The 20,243-nt window shown below is 37.0% G+C and overlaps 1 protein-coding gene across 1 annotated transcript; it reads left to right on the forward strand.

Annotated features, from left to right (window-relative positions):
- Positions 1-6,125: 6,125 nt before the first annotated feature.
- Positions 6,126-20,243, forward strand: patl2 (PAT1 homolog 2). Its single transcript, XM_087275991.1, has 19 exons — positions 6,126-6,215; positions 7,304-7,457; positions 7,748-8,034; positions 8,138-8,203; positions 8,285-8,338; positions 8,418-8,573; positions 9,049-9,126; positions 9,529-9,674; positions 11,709-11,783; positions 11,857-11,980; positions 12,136-12,256; positions 12,333-12,427; positions 12,516-12,569; positions 15,809-15,948; positions 16,041-16,197; positions 16,283-16,423; positions 16,581-16,678; positions 16,881-17,021; positions 19,592-20,243. Exons 1-19 carry the CDS (start codon positions 6,195-6,197, stop codon positions 19,623-19,625), a joined length of 2,142 nt encoding a protein of 713 aa, XP_087132117.1. The 5' UTR covers positions 6,126-6,194; the 3' UTR covers positions 19,626-20,243.

The following is a 20,243-nucleotide window of genomic DNA, read 5'->3' on the forward strand; positions in this document are numbered from 1 at the left end:
GATGCAATCTCAGCTTTCATCATAAAGGCAGCATCCAGATGTTGCTTTATTGTGGCCAGCCTAAGGCACACTTGTGCAATAATCATGCTATTCAGCATCTTGATATTCCACACCTCATGAATGGATTCTTTTGGCAAAGGAGAAGTGCTCACTAAGACAGATTTAGAAAAATATGTGCACATTATTTGAGATGAATAGGCCTATTTTGTACATAATAATACATTTTATATTGTTGAGGTCAGTTCATGAAAAAGTTAAAACAATAATAAGTTGCAAAAAAAAAGTTTTTGTTGAGTGTATATGTTTTTATTATGCTCATTAAAATGAGTTGTTATGTTTTTAGGCTTATATGTATTTCAAATTTGAAAGTAAATTAAATTTCATCATCTTAAGTGCATTTCATTATCTGCGTGAGCCTGTCATAGCCATTCTGTAAAATAAAAATAAAAAAGTTGAAGCGCATTTAAAGTCAAAGCAACTTTATTTATATAGCACTTTTTATACAATGGTAATTCAAAATGCTTTACAAAAACAAGAAGATTAAAAGAGTGATCAAATACAATAGGTGTAAGAAATAAGACAAAGAAAGAAATTAAATGATTGACACAAATAGTGGCATCTGTTGAAACAGTACACATTTAGAAAAAGCACAGCTAAATAGGTGCCTTAAGTCTTGGGTTTAATGTGCCTACAGTTGGAGCACATCTGATCATTTCTGGAAGCTGATTCCAGCAGTAGTAGCTGAAAGCGGATTCACTCTGCTTTGACTGAACTCTTAGAAAATCTAATTTACTCAACCCTATTGATCTGTGTGATCTGTTAGGTTTGTATTCAGTGAGCATATCTGTAATATATTGAGGTCCTAGGCCATTTAGGGGTATATTAACAAGCAATAATACTTTAAAGGACAGGTGTGATCTGCTCTGATTTTCTGGTTCTGTTCAGAATCCTGGATAATCTGCAACAGTCTGTCTTTTTGGGAAGGTGATTACATTTTAGGAGTCCATTACAGTAATCCAGCCTGCTGGTGATAAAAGCATGTTTCAAGTCCTCACTAAAAACAAAGCATTTCATTCTAGCAATGTTTTTGTGATGACAGTTTGCTGATTTATTTACTGCGTTGACAGTTTTGACTGCTTTTGATTATTAAAACCAAAATCTGAATACAGAATCAAACAGAATTAAATCAAATGAGTGATTGTCAGTGAAGTCTGCTTTATCAGATGTTTCATGCTCAGGGAGTAGAGAGCAGTGAATACTTTATAGCACCTGTGTGAAGATGATGTTAAGTTTTATTGTCGCTGTGTTTGACTTAATAAGAGTTAAGTTATTTAATGTTACCCATGCTTATTGTTGATAATGTGCGAAATATTGTCAACATATAACATTACCCTAGTTAAACAAGGAAACTTAGCCAGAGGGAAAGAAGTGTTACGGCCACCTTGCTTCACTGCCAACACTTACTGATATGCTAAGCAGGGAAGAAACAACAAGAGCATAAAACTCCAAGTGCAGAATTGAAAGAAAAACTTGTTTATTGCTAAATCTTATGGTTATGGTTTATAAGGAGTGACATTTGCCAAAACATTTAAAATAATTATATTACTATAAATAAAACATATTCTCACTGTTTGTGTTTTTGTCATCATTTTGACACACATCTCATTTTGACACTCTCCAGCAGGGGTGTCCACACTTGGTCCTGGAGGACTGGTGTCCTGGAGAGTTTAGCTCCAACCCTAATTAAACACACCTGAACCAGCTAATCAAACTTTTAATAGATCTACTAGAAACTTCCTGGCGGGTGTGTTGAAGCAAGTTGCAACTAAACTCAGCAGGACACCAGCCCTCCAGGACCGAGTTTAGACATCCCTGCTCTACAGCAACTACTGAAAACTAAAAGCCAGGGAATACTTTGCTTTCCATTTCCTTTCCATCTGTTCATCCATTTCCATTCAATCTCAACATGTGCTGTATTTAATTGTTCTGCCTAAACATTTACCTCATGTTTGTGATGTTGTAAATGCATCATCTGCCCTGGGGTTTAGGAATCTCGAAAAGTGATTTTTCTTTTTTCCTTATTAATATTTTAGGTTTTAGAAAAGTGTCTTTAGATTTCGCTTAAAACCCACAAAAGCATATTTGAATGTTCTAGTATGATTTATTCAAAAGTTTTATATACAGGCAAGTTATTGTAATTCAAAAATAGGATGGCATGTGTGTTAGCATCACAGAGACAAACTCCGTGTTTCAATCTTCTGACCAGCAGAGGGCACCCTCACCTTATTATCAACGGTCTCTTCTTCCCTACATTTCTCATCTACTCCGTTTTCGCACTGATCACTGGTCCAGCTGAGAAGAACATTCCACCATCTATTAAAAAAAATAAATAAATAAATAATTGTGTCTGATGGGTATTTTAAGTCGGTTGATGATTTACAAACTATGTGTGCTCTGTTTATTTTTATGTGAATACTTTGTTGTACTCACATCCAAATTAATGTCCTGCAAGTGTTTTACAACACTCGCTACACCAAACATGAGGTTCATGTGATAAGATCCATGTGTTTAAACAGTTTTGTATTTAGTGTATTTACTGTATTTTACATTTCTCTGCAATATCCCTAAAAAACAGCTTAAACCAGCCTAGGCTGGTTGGCTGGTTTTAGCTGGTCAGCCAGGCTGGTTTTAGAGGGGTTTTGGCCATTTCCCGGCTGGTTTCCAGCCGTTTCCAGCCTGGTCAGGCTGGGAGATGACCAGCTAAAACCAGCTTGACCAGCCTTGCCAGACTGGGAGCCCAGCCAAAACCAGCCAGCTTAAAACAGGCTGGTCAAGCTGGTTTTAGCTGGATTTAGCTGGTCATTTTCCAGCCTGACCAGCTAAGACCAGGCTAGAAATGTCCGGAAACCAGCCTGGAAATGGCCAAAAACCCTCTAAAACCAGGCTGGTCAACCAGCTAAAACCAGCCAACCAGCCTAGTCTGGTTTAAGCTGGACTTTTCAGCAGGGATTCTATATGTCTAGTTCAATGTGACAGGTTTAGCAATCTTTTCACCTCTCCCTGTTGTAAATAATATATATTATATATAAATTATATTAATAATATATTATTATATATAAAAAAAGACTGAGAATCCATGGCTTAGGTACAGCATACCTGCCAACACTCCCATTTTTTCCGGCCATCTCCTGTATTGTTCTGTCTCCCCGAAAACTCCTGGAATTCCACCGGTACTCCATGGGCCCAAAGTATGCCTGAATATATTCCCCACACCATTAAAACACCACTACCAGCCTGAAACGTTGATACAAGGCAGGATAGATGCATGCTTCCATGTTGTTGATGCCAAATTCTGACCCTACTATCCGAATGTTGCAGCAAAAATCAATACTTTTTTCTTCTATTGTCCAATTTTAGTAAGCCTGTGCAAATTGTAGCCTCAGTTGTAGCCCCTGTTCTTAGCTGACAGAAGTGGGACCCGGAATCATCAGCGCCATCCTGGAAATAGACAAGAAACACCTGGACCCACTCCTCCCAGGCTGATTGGCACCAGCTGTGGCTCATCAACCACAGGCTACATAAGCCACACAGGCTGGGTAAAATTCTGAGACACAACTTTCCATGAGAGAGAGATCTAATGCCTCTAATTGATACCGCTGATACAGGACTTGAAGCTGTCCTGTCAAAGGTCTAGGAAGGTGAGAAGCATTCAATCTTGTCCCTAGCAGAGAGAAGCTATGCCACGGTGGAAAAGGAGGCCCTGGCAGTAAAGTGGGCAGACCTAGAGCTTGGCCTGGAGGCTGGTGTAGTCCTTTACTTTGTGGCTTTACCCCATTCGAGATCCTCTTTGGCTGGATGCCCTGCAACCTCCTGGATGTGGCAAATCAAACCTGGGAGCAACATCCTGCAGCCCATCAATCAGGGTTGAAATTTGTTAAACATATACGAGAGTGGATCGATCACACCACACCATTAGACTGGGAACATCTGGTGCAGCAAACCCAACAGTGCCACTACCACTCAACCACTGGAATGCCAACCCAGAGACTGAGTCATGAGTTCTGGGTTTTAGTACCAAATACTGTCTGCAAGTTCCTGGCCTCGTATACAGTGCTAGCAGAACCAGTAACTTGCCAGCCTAGAAAAAAAAACTGACCAGCTGTACCACGTTAACCTCCTGCAGAAGTAGACAACAGACCAGCTCACCACCTCTGATCCCATAGGCTGGAGAAGGTCAAGTGGACATTTATTTTTCCAAATCGCTAAGGCTTTTATTTTTGATGCACCAAAGATGGTCTCATTATGACTGAACATATCAAAGACCTTCTCCAAGATACCCAGATGACATATGGGAAGCAACATAAATTAGATATTCTATTATAAAAACTACTGGTCCTGTTGTTGTAATTTACCCCATTAATTATATAAGCACGATATGTTTTACGCAGCGGATGCCCTCCCATCTGCAATCTCTGTGAAACATTCATACACACTCATACACTATGAACAGTTTAGCCTACCCAATTCACCTGTACCACATGTCTTTGTACTGCGGGGAAAACCAGAACACCCGGAGGAAACCCACGCGAACACAGGGAGAACATGTAAACTCTACACAGAAATGCCAACTGACCCAGCCGAAACTCGAACCAGCGACCTTCTTGCTATGAGGTGACAGCACCTACTGTGCCACCGCGTTGCCAACCAAAATAAAACAAACTAAGATTAAAAACTAATTAAAAAGTGTCAGAAACACTCATGTTGTTCACTGATTCAGGCCTGATCAGCCTGCCAGTCAGGCTAAAATAGGTTTGCCAAAATAAAATAACATTGAATTCATTTTGAAATTCTTTATGTTTTCATCTTGCGGGCTTAACTCTACACAAACAAAATAAATAAGAATATCTAAATATTGAAAGCTAAACCTGTTCGATCCTGTTCTTTTGCACCATGCAGGTACCTGTCAGCGACATGATTTCAAATAAATGTTCATTCATAACTTAAAATGTAATTGTTACTTGGAACATATTTTATTACGGACCTGAAAATAATGTTAGCATACAGAGGCTTAGTTGGTTGCTATACTAAGGTTTGACCAGCAGATAGAGGCAAAGTTACATTATTAAACCGTAATACATTCTATCGCTGCTTGCCATTTGTAAGGGCCTATGCCCTAATCCCTTTGAAGGATTTATCATCCATAGTCAGCATCGAAGAGATGAATGGTGTTCAGAAAAGCTTATTTTTGCAATACTGAGTCATAACAATGAGACGATAAAGAAGGTGTGGCTTAATTCGTGGCACGAACGATGAGTAGCCTACATTGTGCAGGCTTCATTCATTCATTCATTCATTCATTCATTCATTCATTCATGCATTCATTCATTCATTCATTCATTCATTCATTCATTCATTCATTCATTTAATTTTAATGTATTATTTTAATTAGTTATTTTATCATTTAATTATTTAATTGATAACTCTTCGTTTTTAATGTAATTTGTTTTGTTTTATTTTTTATTCATAAACATCAGATTAGATGCCATATGCGTAAAGTCAAACGAGTTTCCAGTTGTAACCGCGTGTTGGTCTTGTTTCAACAAAATCGGATCTTTATCTACAGTAACTATAATGCCTGAGATATTTCCTATTTTTTTAACATACCAGGTCGTTTGTTTGATTGCCCGGATTAACTGATAGAATAGTGATATATATATATATATATATATATATTTTTTTTTTTTTTTTTTTTTTTACATATTAAACAATTATCGTTGGAACTAACAGAAAGCGACGAATTATTATTTCGATAAGTGCACTGAAAAGGCTGTTAATTTACAACTTCCTTTTTATTATTTATTTATTTATTTATTTATTTATTTATCTATCTATCTATCTATTTTTAAACTGAATTTGCAGTGTGACGATCAATGACTGTATAAGGTGACGATGTGATTTTGCTTATTAAATTACATGTTTTCTCAGTGGGTGGGCCAGTAAACGTAGCTTCGCTGGGATTGGGTGATTCATCCTTCGCTCTGCAGAGGCTTCATACTCCCACCTCCTGGCGCGCAGGTGTGTTCATTTACAAACACTGATAAACACGTGTAACAGCGTGTGCAGTTCTAGACGTTCAACGAGTGTGGATGGTTGACGAAATTTCACAAAAAAACTGAAATATTGACAATATTGAAATGGGTGATTCCGAAGATCCCGTAAGTAGATGAAGCCACAACTTTCATTGGAAAGGCCCTGCAACCCAGTGGCATGCAGACCACCAATTATACCTAATATTTACAGTTTTCTTTTATAACACACGTTAGCTAGGTTAAACATTAACAAACAACACACATATTAACACAAATACAGTGCTTCATTTTAATATTATTTTAGCATAAATGTCTGAATTATCACTTTACTCAAATGATTTGGAAGTGCCCTTTTGTAAAAATGTTAGCTCATGGTAATGTAGTTAACTGATGGAGAAAAATGATAAGATTTTTTTTCTTTAACAATGTATTTTCTTTGCAAAGTGTTTAGTTTAAAACTGTTGTGTCTAGTTGCAATTGTTTACTGTTTTTTACTGTATTGCTGTTCATCTAAAATAGATTTTGCTTTTCTATTATTACTAAAGTATACGAAATGCGATACAAGAGAAAATTAATTAAAAGCTTGTTTAAATGTGCTGTAGTTAAACAAAAAGCATTGTTAGTGATATAAATATGTAATATTTAACATTTACATGTAGTTTAGGCTCGAGTATAAGCCCTAAAAAAACATTGCTACACTGCTTACACTAACATTTTGATCATTCTTAGCAGCGCTTTTCTCTGTATTTGAACCCACCAATTTACTGAAATGTCCCTACTGATAATTTAATCGACTACAAAATAAAGTAATTCTCCTTCAACTCTTTACCTACACGTGTACCAAGTCAAATTTGCCACAAGTTTACCATAATACTATTAACCAAGGCTGTGCAAATAATCAAAATTCAGTTTCAATTTTGGCCACCATGATTATGAAAACCATAACCAGGATAAAAACAATAAATTGCATCACACACCTCTAAATTTCTCTACATTCATACCTCCTCAAAGCTTGACTGCAGTAAAATCATGTAAATTGTCTTTTGCAACATGGGACAAGATTTTTATTTTTATTGTTAATTGTTTATTAAGCAAGTACTTTATTCATGTTTTAATAGCTCAAAAAAGAATTTGTGCTGTACAATGCATGTGCTCTTTGGCTGTACGTCCCCACCAATGTCAAGAGCGAATCCTCTACACCCTTGGTTTTTTAGGAGAAAAACAGAGAACCTATTCCTGATGCTGTTTGGCCAGAGAATGGAGATCAGTGGAGCGATAAAGGAGAGGATGATGAATGTGGATTGCTGCAGGAAATGGCTGAGGAGGATGAAGAAATTGACCTTTACAATGAGGAGACATTTGGCTTGGGTATGATTATTAAAACCTCAGTAACAATTGAGCAAATTTATTTCTGTGACTGTTAAAAGATTTGAGTAGTTTCACATGCGGAAATGACAAAGTTGCAAGTTATTTTTGTTCACTAATATCTGTGAAACTTACTAAAATACTGTAATTATGGGTTAAAATGTAAATAAAAAATGCTTTTTTATTTGGGCTAAATGTTTTTGAGTGAGGGGTGGAGATGAAAATGTTTAATTGTAAACTCTTATTTCTGCTTTTATTTCCTTTGTAACATCACTATGCCAAAATGAATCAAGATGAAGCTGTGAATGGTGATACCCCAGACATCGACCCTACAGATCTCCTGCTGCTATCTAGTGATAGCTCCCCAACACCACAGTCTTCACATCCACCACCACCACCACCGCCGCCGCCACCTCCAAAATCTCCTTTCACATACAGTACCCATTGTCCTCCCAGGCCAGAACCTCATAGTTGGCCCCACACTCCAACTGGTCGCTCTCAGAGAGGGAGAGGTGGTAGAGGACAGCTGTTTGATGACCCAGCTGTGGTAAAGACCGTGAAGGGTCGACCAAGCCTAAAGGTTTAACATTTGGATGCTTTTTATACATATTTTGGCTTGAACTTGTACCACTAATGAACATCCACCCACCATGTGCTTTGTTGCGTTGGATTTGTATTTCTAGAGTATTGATAGTGCCATTGTGGATTGTAGCCTCAGCACCTACTGGGAGGACCTTAATTCAAATTCAGTATGTTATTTAAGATTTGCTGTTTTGCTTTGTTTTTATTATTACTTGATCTTTTTTTATTAATATTTATCTTTCTCTCAGTGGATGGTAGCACCTTTAAAATCCAGCAGGTCACCTGCACAGACGATACTCCAGGTGCTTAAGCAAATTGCATGTCTTTCACTCCTATGCAACATACCTGTTTATTGATCATTGTGAACTTGTTACCAATTAGGATCAGGCCATTGTAGGAGTTATTGACCGATCAGCTCATGGCAGGGTTCCACCTGTCTCTCCAAACTTTCTGTCTCCTATGCGCCCTTTTTCCACCAGTCGGGGCAGAAGAGGACAGCCTTTTGTTGGGTCCTTCAACCAGAGGTGTCATTATCAGGTAGGATAATTCACCCAAAAAAGAACATTTTCCAGTTAATTTACTTTTTTTCTTTTTCTTTTTCTCTTAAGCAAAACATTACACAGGCCAGTAACCAGGGGGGTTTGATAGACCCACCCCCCACTGATAAAGTTAAGAATTTGACCTCTATAAGCCTATACAAGTCCCATTTTTGACAGTATGCCATCATAAATTGTGAAAATAATTGATTAGAAGGCTTTAACGTTGTGGTCCATTGTGTATTTTTAAGGCTTGGTTGTGTTTTATAAGATGCAAAGCAATGGGTGCTCATGCTTCACTTGTAGAAAATCACGTAATTTTGATTTTGGATTGAGGATCAGATGAGCTGCAGCGTTTTGAATAATTGTAAAGAGGATTGATGAAAGTGAGAAGGGGCATGATCTTTTAAATGCTATAGAATTGATAATGAGCATAAATTGATCAACTGTTATTTTTTTATTTTTTTCTTGCTCAGGCACAAAAAACTCCCATGGCTCCATGCCCTGTCTTTCGTCCCCAAAGACTCTTTTCACCCCAGCAGCAATATAACCAGGTTGACTTTTTTTTTTTTTTTTTTTTAAATGTATTAATGCTTCAAGGGGTACAGCTCCGGCTGGACATTAACAAGAATCATTACATTTGTTTCTAAACCTACTCCTAACAGTAATGTAAATATGGAAATTATACAGCGTCACAAATTATGCTATATTGATTTATGCATGCCCAAGTATCTGCAGCTGTATCTCTTCTACCCTTCTATCTTTATTATGAGTTTTCTGTTCCTAAAATAATTTTAGTTCCAATTATGCACATATATATATATATATATATATATATATATATATATATATATATATATATATATATATATATATATATATATATATATATATATATATATATATATATATATATATATATATATAATTTTTTATTTATTTTTTTTCCTTGTCAGCCTGGAGGTTTCATGTCACCTTCCCGTCCTCCTCTCTCTACCTCAATGCCCCGCACACCCAAACTCATGCACCTGCGGTTTGGCACAGACTCTCCCAGGCCTGCTCCATTCTACAGCCCATCCGCCAGCATCATGCAGGGCTTACGGTTGGTCAACTAGTCAAGGAATAATTCATTTACTTTTTGTTTAATCATGCATTATTATTTTATTAATTTGACAATTCTCATGCATGCAGGCTAAAGAGAACTTGAACCCCATCATCACTTAGAGCATCAGCATCAAATTCTAGTATAGCTGTATGGGAATTTATCAGACCTTGAAGGGACTTTGTCAGTACACGTTTATATGGACAAGTTTCTTCTGCTTGATCTTATTTTTATTTAATTTTTTTTAAATGTACTTTTTTTTTTTTTTTTTTTAGCTTGGAAAAATGTAAAAAAAAAATTGTCCATTTTTCTCTGGTTAATTGGCTATGGGGCTATTCACGTCAAAAACTGCATGGGGAAAATGTGTTGCATGCTGCTTCCTTTTACCAGATTAAATACACTTCTGAGCTTGCAATCCTATGCACTTGTCATTGCTAGGCCAGCTGTTCTTAAACCATTGAAATTAAAGCGAAAACAGTTTTCCATGTCCAGTGTTTGAGCAATGCTAACCAGAGCGCTCCTCCAATGAGCTTGTTACAAGATGTTCAAAAACATTTGCCGCTGTTTCATTTAGCAGATAGTTTTGTCCAAAGTGGATCACAAATGAAGCATTCAGTGATTTCAACAAATTTTGCTAATTGTACAAAGTAACTCTGTGTTCAGCAAAATTAGAGCTGAAGTATGGAGGGTGAGTTTTTTTGGGGGGAGAAGGTTTTGTGCTTGGATAATCACTGAAAAGATGGGTTTTTAGTTTTCATTCAAATGGTACAAGTGAATTAGAGGTTTGTGTGGGAAGTGGAAGATCTGTCTACCAGCAAGGAATATTGAATGAAAAGGTTGTGGAGTTACTTGGAGCCTCTCTGTGATGGGACCACAAGAAGGCAGTCACTCACTGACCAGAGGCTACTGGAGGGGATTTAGACCTTTATAAGCAAGCCTTGAAAATTAGAAAGTTTAATACGAGCCCAGACCGCTAACCAATGCATTGAAATTAGATCATCTGTAAAGTTTTAAAGGTGCTAGAAGGGAGTCCAGCCAGAAAAGCATTACAATTGTCCAGCCTAGAAATGACCAGAGCTTGGCCTAGAAGTTGCGCAACATGATCTATTCAAAAGGGTCTGATTTTTCTGATGTTTAAAAAGTTCAAACATGCATGGGTGAGTTGTTAGCAGTGTGCTCATTGAACGACAGCTGATCATGTAGGATCACTCCAAGATTCCTTACTGAGTTACATGGGGTAATAAATGAAATTAGTTTGGAGAATTGGAGAAATTGTGTTAAATTTATAGAGTTCAGTTTTTGCCAGATAAGGCTGTAGGTGATGGTCATTCATCCAGGCAGAGAGATCCTCCAGGCAGTGCAAGATCCTTGGCTCTCAGTGATGTGCTGTCAATGGAGAATAGAAAGAAACCAAGTACAGATCCCTGTAGTAAACCTTTGACCAGCTGATGAGCTTTGGACACCTGTCCTCTCCAGGCAACAATGAAAGATCTACCAGTGAGGTAGGAGTCCAACCAGCAGAGCGGGATTCCAGTGATGCCCATACAAATTAATACTTAATGAATGTAGTTTTATTTCTTGGAGTTATCAATAAAAATGAAGCTATATGTTGGTATTTACCTGCTTTAATACATTTATGCATTGGGCTTACTTGTATAACCTGTATCATGGCTGCTTGGGCTTCAACACATAAAATGACATTGACATTTATGACCGCAGATTAGCGTCACACAAAAGAAGGTTAGGAAAAATTAACTTCTGAAAAAATCCTATAAGAGTTGACATGCATATTAGACAATGAAAGTGTTATTTGACCTTGCATGAATATCAACCTGCTGTTGCAGACATCAAAACCAAACTATGACCTTTTTATAATGAGTCATAGGATTCAAATATTATGGATTCAAATGTAAATGAATGAATTTGACACGTTAACAACTACTGTATTTTCATGTGAAGTCTTGACCTTGCATTGAGTAACTTGATCTTGCTACTATTTGGTCTGTTTCCATTAAATTTTCCTTGCCATTTTAGTGCGCCAGGTCCTGTTGTCCAGTTCCACCCCCAGCATAAGCGGCTTTTGAGTCAGCGACAGCCAAGACCACATAAGTGAGAAGTGAGAAATGTATTTACTTATAAAGTATGTTTGCCCCTTTTTTAAAGCAGGTTATACAATTCACAGAAAGCCATTGAGCTGGGACCCTTATTCCCAAATCATGTCTGACAAGGAGAAGGAGTGGATAATCAGGCTGCAAATGATCCAGCTACAGAGTGAGAATCCACATTTGGATGACTACTATTACCAGGTTTGTTTCACTCTGGAACTTATTGGTCCTGCTGTTCAGGGATGGTGTTAGCTTTCTGTTTTCTCCTAATGCTGACTTTTTGGTTATTTTCTAATGTATGAACGGGTAGAAAAAAAAAAAAAATAATTGCTATGCACTGTTGTTCACCTCTGCAGGAATACTATCAGAGAATGGAAACCAAACTGGCTGAAGAAGAGTATGTGGGTGACCGGACGAAGAAGGAACCACCTAAACTTACAACCCCTTATGTTAGCAAAAATGTCTCGTACATCCCAGGTCTGTCAAAATAAACAAATATAAGACACCTTTTATAAACCTACAGTATGAATAGTTGGTAATTCTTATATTACAGTAGTCCACATTGAAGGTTCACTCGGGCAGGTTGCAGTGTCAACTTGTTTTTCTCCTAGACGAGCGATTGATGCTGTTCATGCAAGCACACATGAGGTGAGTTTGCTTTATAAGAAAATGTATGCATGTTTATTTGGAGGAGAAAGGTTTTAAATATGTATTTTTATTTTTTATATTTGAACAGGAGCATAAAGACACAAGACAGCAAAGGTTGGAAGTGTTGAGCACTATTGAGAAGGTACAATAACCACATTTCTGTCTTGTTTATTTAAAACCCTAAGGTGTTCTAACTAGGCATGCCATACCAAACATTGGTCAGTTGCAATCTCGCACTGTCTGCTCATAGTATAAGGCATTTGTAACAGGCAATCTGGTTGTGGGGAGCTGTGAAGGTACCATACTCATTTGCCACTAGAGGTGCAATTGATCACAAATCTCACAGTTTGGATCAAATTATGGTCTGAGTCACTGATCAGACCTTTTTTTTTTTTTTTTTTTTTTTTTTTTTTTTTTTTTTTTTTTTTTTTTTTTTTAGATCAGCAAAAAAGGGAGGAGACAAATGTCATATGCTTTCCAGTAACTACAGGAACAGGACGAAAATGATATTTTGGTTTTAACGAAATTGCTTGTAGAACCTAAAATTAACAATCAAAAAATTTAAAGCTGAAAGCGCTGATAAAAGGGACCTCGCATCCGGGCACTGAAATTTGTCGGTCTGCCACAGACCCTTTGGCCAACTCTAGATGTTCAGAATATAACATTGCTAGAGCCTTCAGATAACACCAATTAAATTTAGTGCTGATACAGTATGATGAAATCTGAAGGAGTTTGTTACGGTGTAAAACGTGATTTTTATTTAATTTTTTTTCTCCCTCCTGTTGCCAGCAGGCAATAACACTGACTGAATCTAAATATTGGCATGTAAACCTGTTCCAGTCAGGACTCTTATCAAATGTGTAGATTTTGAGGGAGATATATAGGGAGTTATAACTTCCTGTTTCGTGGCAACACCAAAGTTTGTGAGGCCTCCACAGACAAGCCACTTTGACATTAAACTCTAGATCGTTGCAATTTAACGTCACCAAGGCCTTTTAGTTTGGTGGCAACCATTTTTAGTGTTGATCTGAGAAAATCCCTCGGAGGACTTTGTTAAAGTACAATGCCTGGAAATGGCAAAAACTGCACTTTTTCGGCAGAGGAAGTTAAATATCCTGTTGGGTTTGAAACTTCCCCAAGAGAATATTATTTTTTGTATTTTTTTATTTTTTGTTGGTATTGGTATTGGTATGTGCGTAAAACTTAGCTTGGGGGCCACTCTGTGAAAAGTGCATAGGTGGCCACACCCACTTCCGAAAGCTAATATAAAAAAATAAATGGTTCACTTTTGCCACTTCTGGTGCATGTGCAGTTTTGTGAGTTTGAGCATGTTTAGACTCAAAACCGCAATTTCATTCTGAAGAAGAAACTAAGCAATTCCAATAGGGCCCATGCACCATAGACGCTCTCCCTAATTACTTGCTGAATAATTAATTTTAAGAATAAAATGTATTTATTAATGTGCAATGCGAAAAGCATTTTGCCACTGTTGTTGAAAATGCTAAATGCATAAATGTAACATTTTAATCTAAATCTTGTAAACAAACCTTTTTTTCATTTTCAATGAATGACTAATATTTTACACCCCTTTATCTTTGAGTGTGAAGAGGTAAGGATAAAAAAATATTCCCTTAAGAAATGATGCTCAACACAAGATCAATATTCTCCACATTATTGCTGTAATTGGAATTATTGCTTGTACCTTTTGCGTGGCGCTGTGCATTTCGGAGTTCTGGGTGTGGGTTTTCTGTCGGCGTGCATGCCGTGGAGCAGCGGGTCAGCGACTCGGCGCTGTGTGGGTTTCTGTCGGCATGCATGCAACTGAGCTTAAATAATTCGGTGTGCGTGGTTATTAGTCCCTGTGTACAAGCTCGGCACTTTTACACCGAGACTATACAAAGACACAAATGATTTTGTACTCTCTGCTTGGTCTGTGTCCGACTCGTACATGTACGGCTGAATGCTCATCCTAGCATAGCTTAGCTTAGCTTCTCCCTCTGTCTGTCAGCCTGTCTGTTACAAACAAGGAGTGTGGGAGCTCTTGGCTCTGCCCCCTTGTTACGTTGGGTGAGAAGCCGAAAGTGTGAAGCAACACGCCCCTAAACAGCAAACTGTGTAAACGCCCCCAACATGACACTTTTTAACACATTAATATAATAATATAATAAAAACATCTGAACTGTGAGTTGAACTGAACCTAAACTGGCACACTCAGAAGAACCATAATATTAATATTAAAATGTAAAAAAGTGGTAAACTGTGCCCTTTAAATGACTTTAACAGTGATTATTTAAAGCAGTCAAAATATTGTCAACCATTTGATAGAGCAGACAGTTAAAGGGTTAAGTACTAGTGCAGCTATGCATCATCAATTTAAAAAATGCATTTAGGTGACTACTTCTGTCCAAAACGACATTGTCATTATCGTTTTACAGGAAAGCCAAAATGGTTCTATTTAAACAACGCAAGGCATTTCAAGTTTTTCTTTTGACTGATTAACAATCCCTCATTCATGTAAACATGACTTCTTGGTGTAATTAAAGCAATATTGACATTGTCAGATAAAACCTTAATTCTAAGGTGATTAATTGCAGAGAAAGACGCTGTCAATTTAATTATTGACATTCTTATTAACTGACAACTTATTTGGGTTTACAAAAAAAAAAAAATGTTCCACATACTGTTTGCTATGGAATGCAGAAACTTTGAAGCTCAATATCTCAAACATTCAGAACGCAGATAGAACCTTGTAATTCCAAGGTGAAAAATTTTAATTTAGGATTAAAGTTTATTGCAAAATGAGTTTTTAATCCACCAGTGTTTGCTGACCCATGGGTCAGAATCTGCACAGATCAATAATGAACTGATTTATTGCACACTTGCTTGGCACTAAAGGCACATATATATTTTTTAATCATTGTGTAACCCTTTAAGACTTGCCTGCAAGTAAGAGAAATTCCTTAATGGTATAGTTCTAGAGCCTCAACTATGTGTACTGTATCTGTGCTGAATGCAAGTGACTGTAAAGTACCGGTGAATAAACTGGCCAATTGGAACAACTACCCTGATTTTGAGAATCATACAGCGCTGAAGAGTCACGCTTTCCATTTAGTTGTCAGAGCAATTTTTAAAATGGCATCAATGCCATATATGGTACTTTTTTAAAACTATTATCATGTGCATAACCAAGCAAAAGAACAGTCTTGTTAAAGATGCAATTATAAAGTAATGTCCCAAAGCCTGCCTACCACTGTTGCACTTCAGAACGTTATAAACGTGTGTGTGTGTGTGTGTGTGTGTATATATTATCCACTGAGTGTATTAACTTGTTTATTTGCTTTGAGTGAGTGTACCATATTTACTACCTTTACCCTCTCTCAGTTATACCTGATTTTGTTGGAAGTGGAAGAGGCAGAAAAGGTGAAGACGACGGTGTCTGACAAAGAAGAGGAGAGTCGGTTGATGCAGAACATGAAAAGAAAGGTGGAGCAGCTATACAATGAGCTGCGGTGCACAAATTTGTAAGGAACCCGTTTGTCCTTGTGTTGGAAATGGTTGCATACAGTAAATTGTGATCTAATGTTTATTGTATATTATTCATATTTCTCTACAGGGACTCTGGAGAGGAATTTCTTTCCTGCCTACTTGTATCAAAAGGAAAGAGATTGGTGGCCAGACTCCTTCCCTTCCTGTCACATGATTCAGCCCTGCATATTCTGAGCACAGTAACCAAACACCTTCCAGTTCTGATGAGCAGAGATACAGATGAGGTCTGGAAAGTGTTTATATAATTATTTTCTAAATCAGTGTAGCTCTTGAATATGCAATCAGCATCAAGTTCCAACCTCTTCACAGGCTCTTCCTATTCTGTATCCATCTCTCCGGGCTGTGATTAATGGACTTGTATTCAGTCAGCTAATCAGAATTCTCAAAGAGTTCACCGCATTACTGCCAGACTCGCAAGACACCCGGTTAACACTGGCCTGCCAAAACAAGGTCTGCTCTTGAGTTTTGAAAATAGACAATTGAAAACTTTAAATTATACAGTGTAGTTATGGCTTTGGTTTAATTTTCTCCACTTTCTTCAATGGCTATACATTTCTGTGGTGATGCTTTTTTGAACGCGTTTCTTAACAAAACCCTGTGTTTGCAGTTTGGTCTGTCGTTGCTGTATGCTCTACTCTCACAGGGAGAAAGGCTTTTATCTTCTGATCTACCCATGGAACCTAGTATTGGAGATTTTGAGACATGGTACTATTTGTTTGTCTGTAGAAGGTGTTTAGCAGAATGTTCAAATAGTAGATTTGAAAAATCTTTAGAAAACTAGTAATCCTCAGATGAATTTTATGTAACGCTTTCAATATTTTCCAAGTGTCTATAATTCAACTGTGGAAAAACAGACAGTTTAAGGCATCAGTAATTTAACGTAACAATTTCTATGCTAACCATCAAGGACGGACACGGTTTTCCATGTGGCCAGGCAGCTGTCCCAGACATCACTCGTTGAGCCACTGCTTTTGCCTTCCAACCTGCTAACACTCTTCTGTCGATATCTGGACAAGCGGACTGTGCACCAACTAAAAAACAACATGGAGTGAGTCTACATATTGCACTCAGCTTTTCTTACTTTTCTAAACCAGTCTGCTTGAAGAGAATTCACTGAAAAGATAAAAGCAAGTCACTTAATTCAGATTGTCACAAACTTATTGAGTGTGGATCCTAACACACTTTGCCATGTTTGTTCCGAAATTAGTTTTTTTTTTAAATGTCACTGGCTTCAGATGTGCAGTAAATAAATAGTGTTTTTGGCATGTTTTTAAAAATGATAATGTTGAGGTTTGAATCAAGTTTTAGTACTTTAACTCAAACCAGGCTAGTTCAAACTTGGTCATGGAGCGCTGGTGTCCTGCGAAGTTTAGTTCCAACCCCAATCAGACACTCCTGGGCTAGCTAATCAATCTCTTACTAGGCTTTCTAGAATCATCCTTGCAGGTTTGTTGAGGCAAGTTGGAGCTAAAATCTGCAGGACACCGGCCCTCCAGGACCGAGTCTGGACACCCCTGACTTAAACTATTGGTTAAACAATTTATTTAAACTGATTATAAAATAATTAGCACATTTATTTTCAGAAATAATAAACTCATTTTAGGGCATAAATTCTGATCCGTGTCTCTATAGAACAGGCGTCACCAGTCACAGTCCTGCAGTCCCTACAGAGTTTAGCGTCAACTTTCCTCAACGCCTTCTTGGAAGTTTTAAGTATATCATGCAAGACCTTGGCTGTGTTCGAAACCGCATACTTCCATACTATACAGTATACTAAAATCAGTATGCAAGCCGAGCAGCATGTCCGAATTCATAGAATTTGAAAAACTGTATGCGAGAAGTACCCGGATGACTTGCTACTACCGGCGAGATTCTGGAGTGCGCATCCCATGCACGCTGCGCTATCCCATAATGCCCCACGAGCAAATTCATGAATGCAAGTAAAGCGATGCAAATGACGCAGGTACGTCACGCGACTATGCCAAAATGGTGGATGTAGTACCTCCGAATTCCATTCATACTTTTCACATTCGTACTGTATAGAAGGTACTTTTCTAACGGCGGAGTAGTACGTTTAAATTCAAATGCAGTACCTACTGAGTTGTAGGCGGTTTCGGACGCAGCCCTTGACTGTTTCTTAAGTACAAAAACAGAGAACGGACTTGTTTTTGAAGAATGAACTCTGGAGACCATGAGAACACCGATTGCGTCCTCAGTGAGATGCTGTGCTGTTTCTGATTATCATGTGACCTTCATATATTTTTAATGGAAAATTGTTTAAACTACAGCATTCATACAATAAATGTTTAAATTCACAAAAACCTTACAAATATACATTGCAAATTACAAATAAAAATGATTTTATTACCAATTTCAGCAAATGAACACCTTTTTAATGCGTTTATGCCTATATTGAGATTTATGTGAATTGTTACTTTTCACAGTCTCATTTAGGGAAACTCCTAAGATAAGTTGTATCTCTGAACTTTAAAGGGTCAATCTATATAAAATGCTGCACTTCCCACCTCCTTTATTTAGCCGCAATGTCTTCTGGGACTTCTTGAGCGAGTTTGGTGCTCAAGTCTATATCGGTGCATACTCGATACCAAGAACGCACCCGGGATCTCGCGCATCCTTGAGTTTTGGAACTGAACTTTGGCAGTTGATGATGACAATACACGAAAGCACAAGAACCCTAAAGAACGCATATTGAAAAACAGCCCTTGATTAGGTTAAGTCTTTTTGATTGGGATTAGAGGTTAACTCTGCAGGACACCGGTCCAGTTTGGTGACCCCTGGTTTAATAGCTCTTTTACAAACACATTAGTCAGCCGCATGATTTATAAACAAAACATCTTTAATGTGTTCTACAATATATCTACATCTGGCAAAAAGTAAACTACATGTTTAACTTTATTATTATTATTATTAATATTATTATTATTATTTTTATTTGTTTATATTTTTATTTTATTATTTTTTTTATGCAGTTTCATATTTTTTATAAATGTATACCATTAATGAAAAACTTAATTTATAGCAAATTTAAAAATTTTACTGAAATAGTAAGAACACCATTAAAAATGCAAAACTATAATAAGCCTGTTCTGAACATTGCACAGACAAAAACTTCCACAACACCTTAAGGTTCCATTTTAGTTTATGTAATTTTTTCTAACACAAACTAACAATTCACTAACAGATTCAGAAATTTTATAAATGTGTAATCTTAATGAAGAAAACTTAAATTACATCTACAATTGATCAATGGTGTACAGGTATTGTTCAATCTTAGTTAATGTTAATGCATTAATAAATGAAATGTTATAATAAAGTGACCCATTTTTCAAAATGTTACTGTAATGCCCTAAATCCCTGCAGGTATTACTGTAATGTGAGGATGTGTACATGTTGTCTGGGTAACATTTTATTTATAAGGGAACATTTTAATGTACATGTATGATAATGTTCTTATCATGCAATCATTTGATTCAAATGAACTGACATCAGTGTTTCACCCAGAGTTAACATTTTATTTAATTATTTATTTATTTTAATATGTTGGTTATATTTTTGTCTGATTTTTAATGTTTTTATTTATTCATATTCAAACTGCAGATCAGCTACAGGATATTTGGCTGTAGCTTCATGAATGAGCACAGACCCGATGACCTGTTTCTGCATTGACCCTGAAGCACAGGACGACGCCGAGCATGAATTGAATTGGATTTTGGGACTGAATATCCAACATTTATCTGCATTTCTATTTTTCTATCAACATTTATTTTCTACATTTTTCAACATCCATTTTTCGATCCGTTCTTCTGTCAAGGTCAGATTAGCGCTGTTTGACATGATTTATCAATGGGTTGGTATATAAAGTTGGCTGATATTCAGTCATTAATCATGACCGTATTATGCCTCATGAAGCGCGTCGCATCAGAAAAAGCTGATCATGTTGGATTTGTGGTCTGCAGGTCTTCAGAGCGAGCTGTTGGGGTTGATGTAATTCTACAGTTGCACTTAAAGGTGTTGGGTTTAATTTTGAGATGTATAAAAAAACATGTTTCGTTATAAATTTAGCTGTGTCTTTCATAGAAAGAATTTGAGTGTTAATTTTGGTCCTTTAATGTTCATTTGAAATGTAAGCTTATGTAAAGTTATCATTGTGGTTTGATTTTGTTTTATTTCTGTAATTGTGCGACCCAATGTCATATAAATATATTTTCACTGTTGCAGAGCACATGCAAATAACAAAAATAAATAAAAA

Source organism: Danio rerio, chromosome 12, assembly GCF_052040795.2.
Source record: "Danio rerio strain M-AB ecotype USA chromosome 12, GRCz13ab, whole genome shotgun sequence".
NCBI classification, from domain to species: domain Eukaryota; kingdom Metazoa; phylum Chordata; class Actinopteri; order Cypriniformes; family Danionidae; genus Danio; species Danio rerio.

Coding starts and splice junctions, on each gene's coding strand:
- patl2 (XM_087275991.1), top strand. CDS start 6,195: ATGGGTGATTCCGAAGATCCC. Junction 6,216..7,303: donor TGGGTGATTCCGAAGATCCC/GTAAGTAGATGA, acceptor TTGGTTTTTTAG/GAGAAAAACAGAGAACCTAT. Junction 15,949..16,040: donor GAGCTGCGGTGCACAAATTT/GTAAGGAACCCG, acceptor ATTTCTCTACAG/GGACTCTGGAGAGGAATTTC.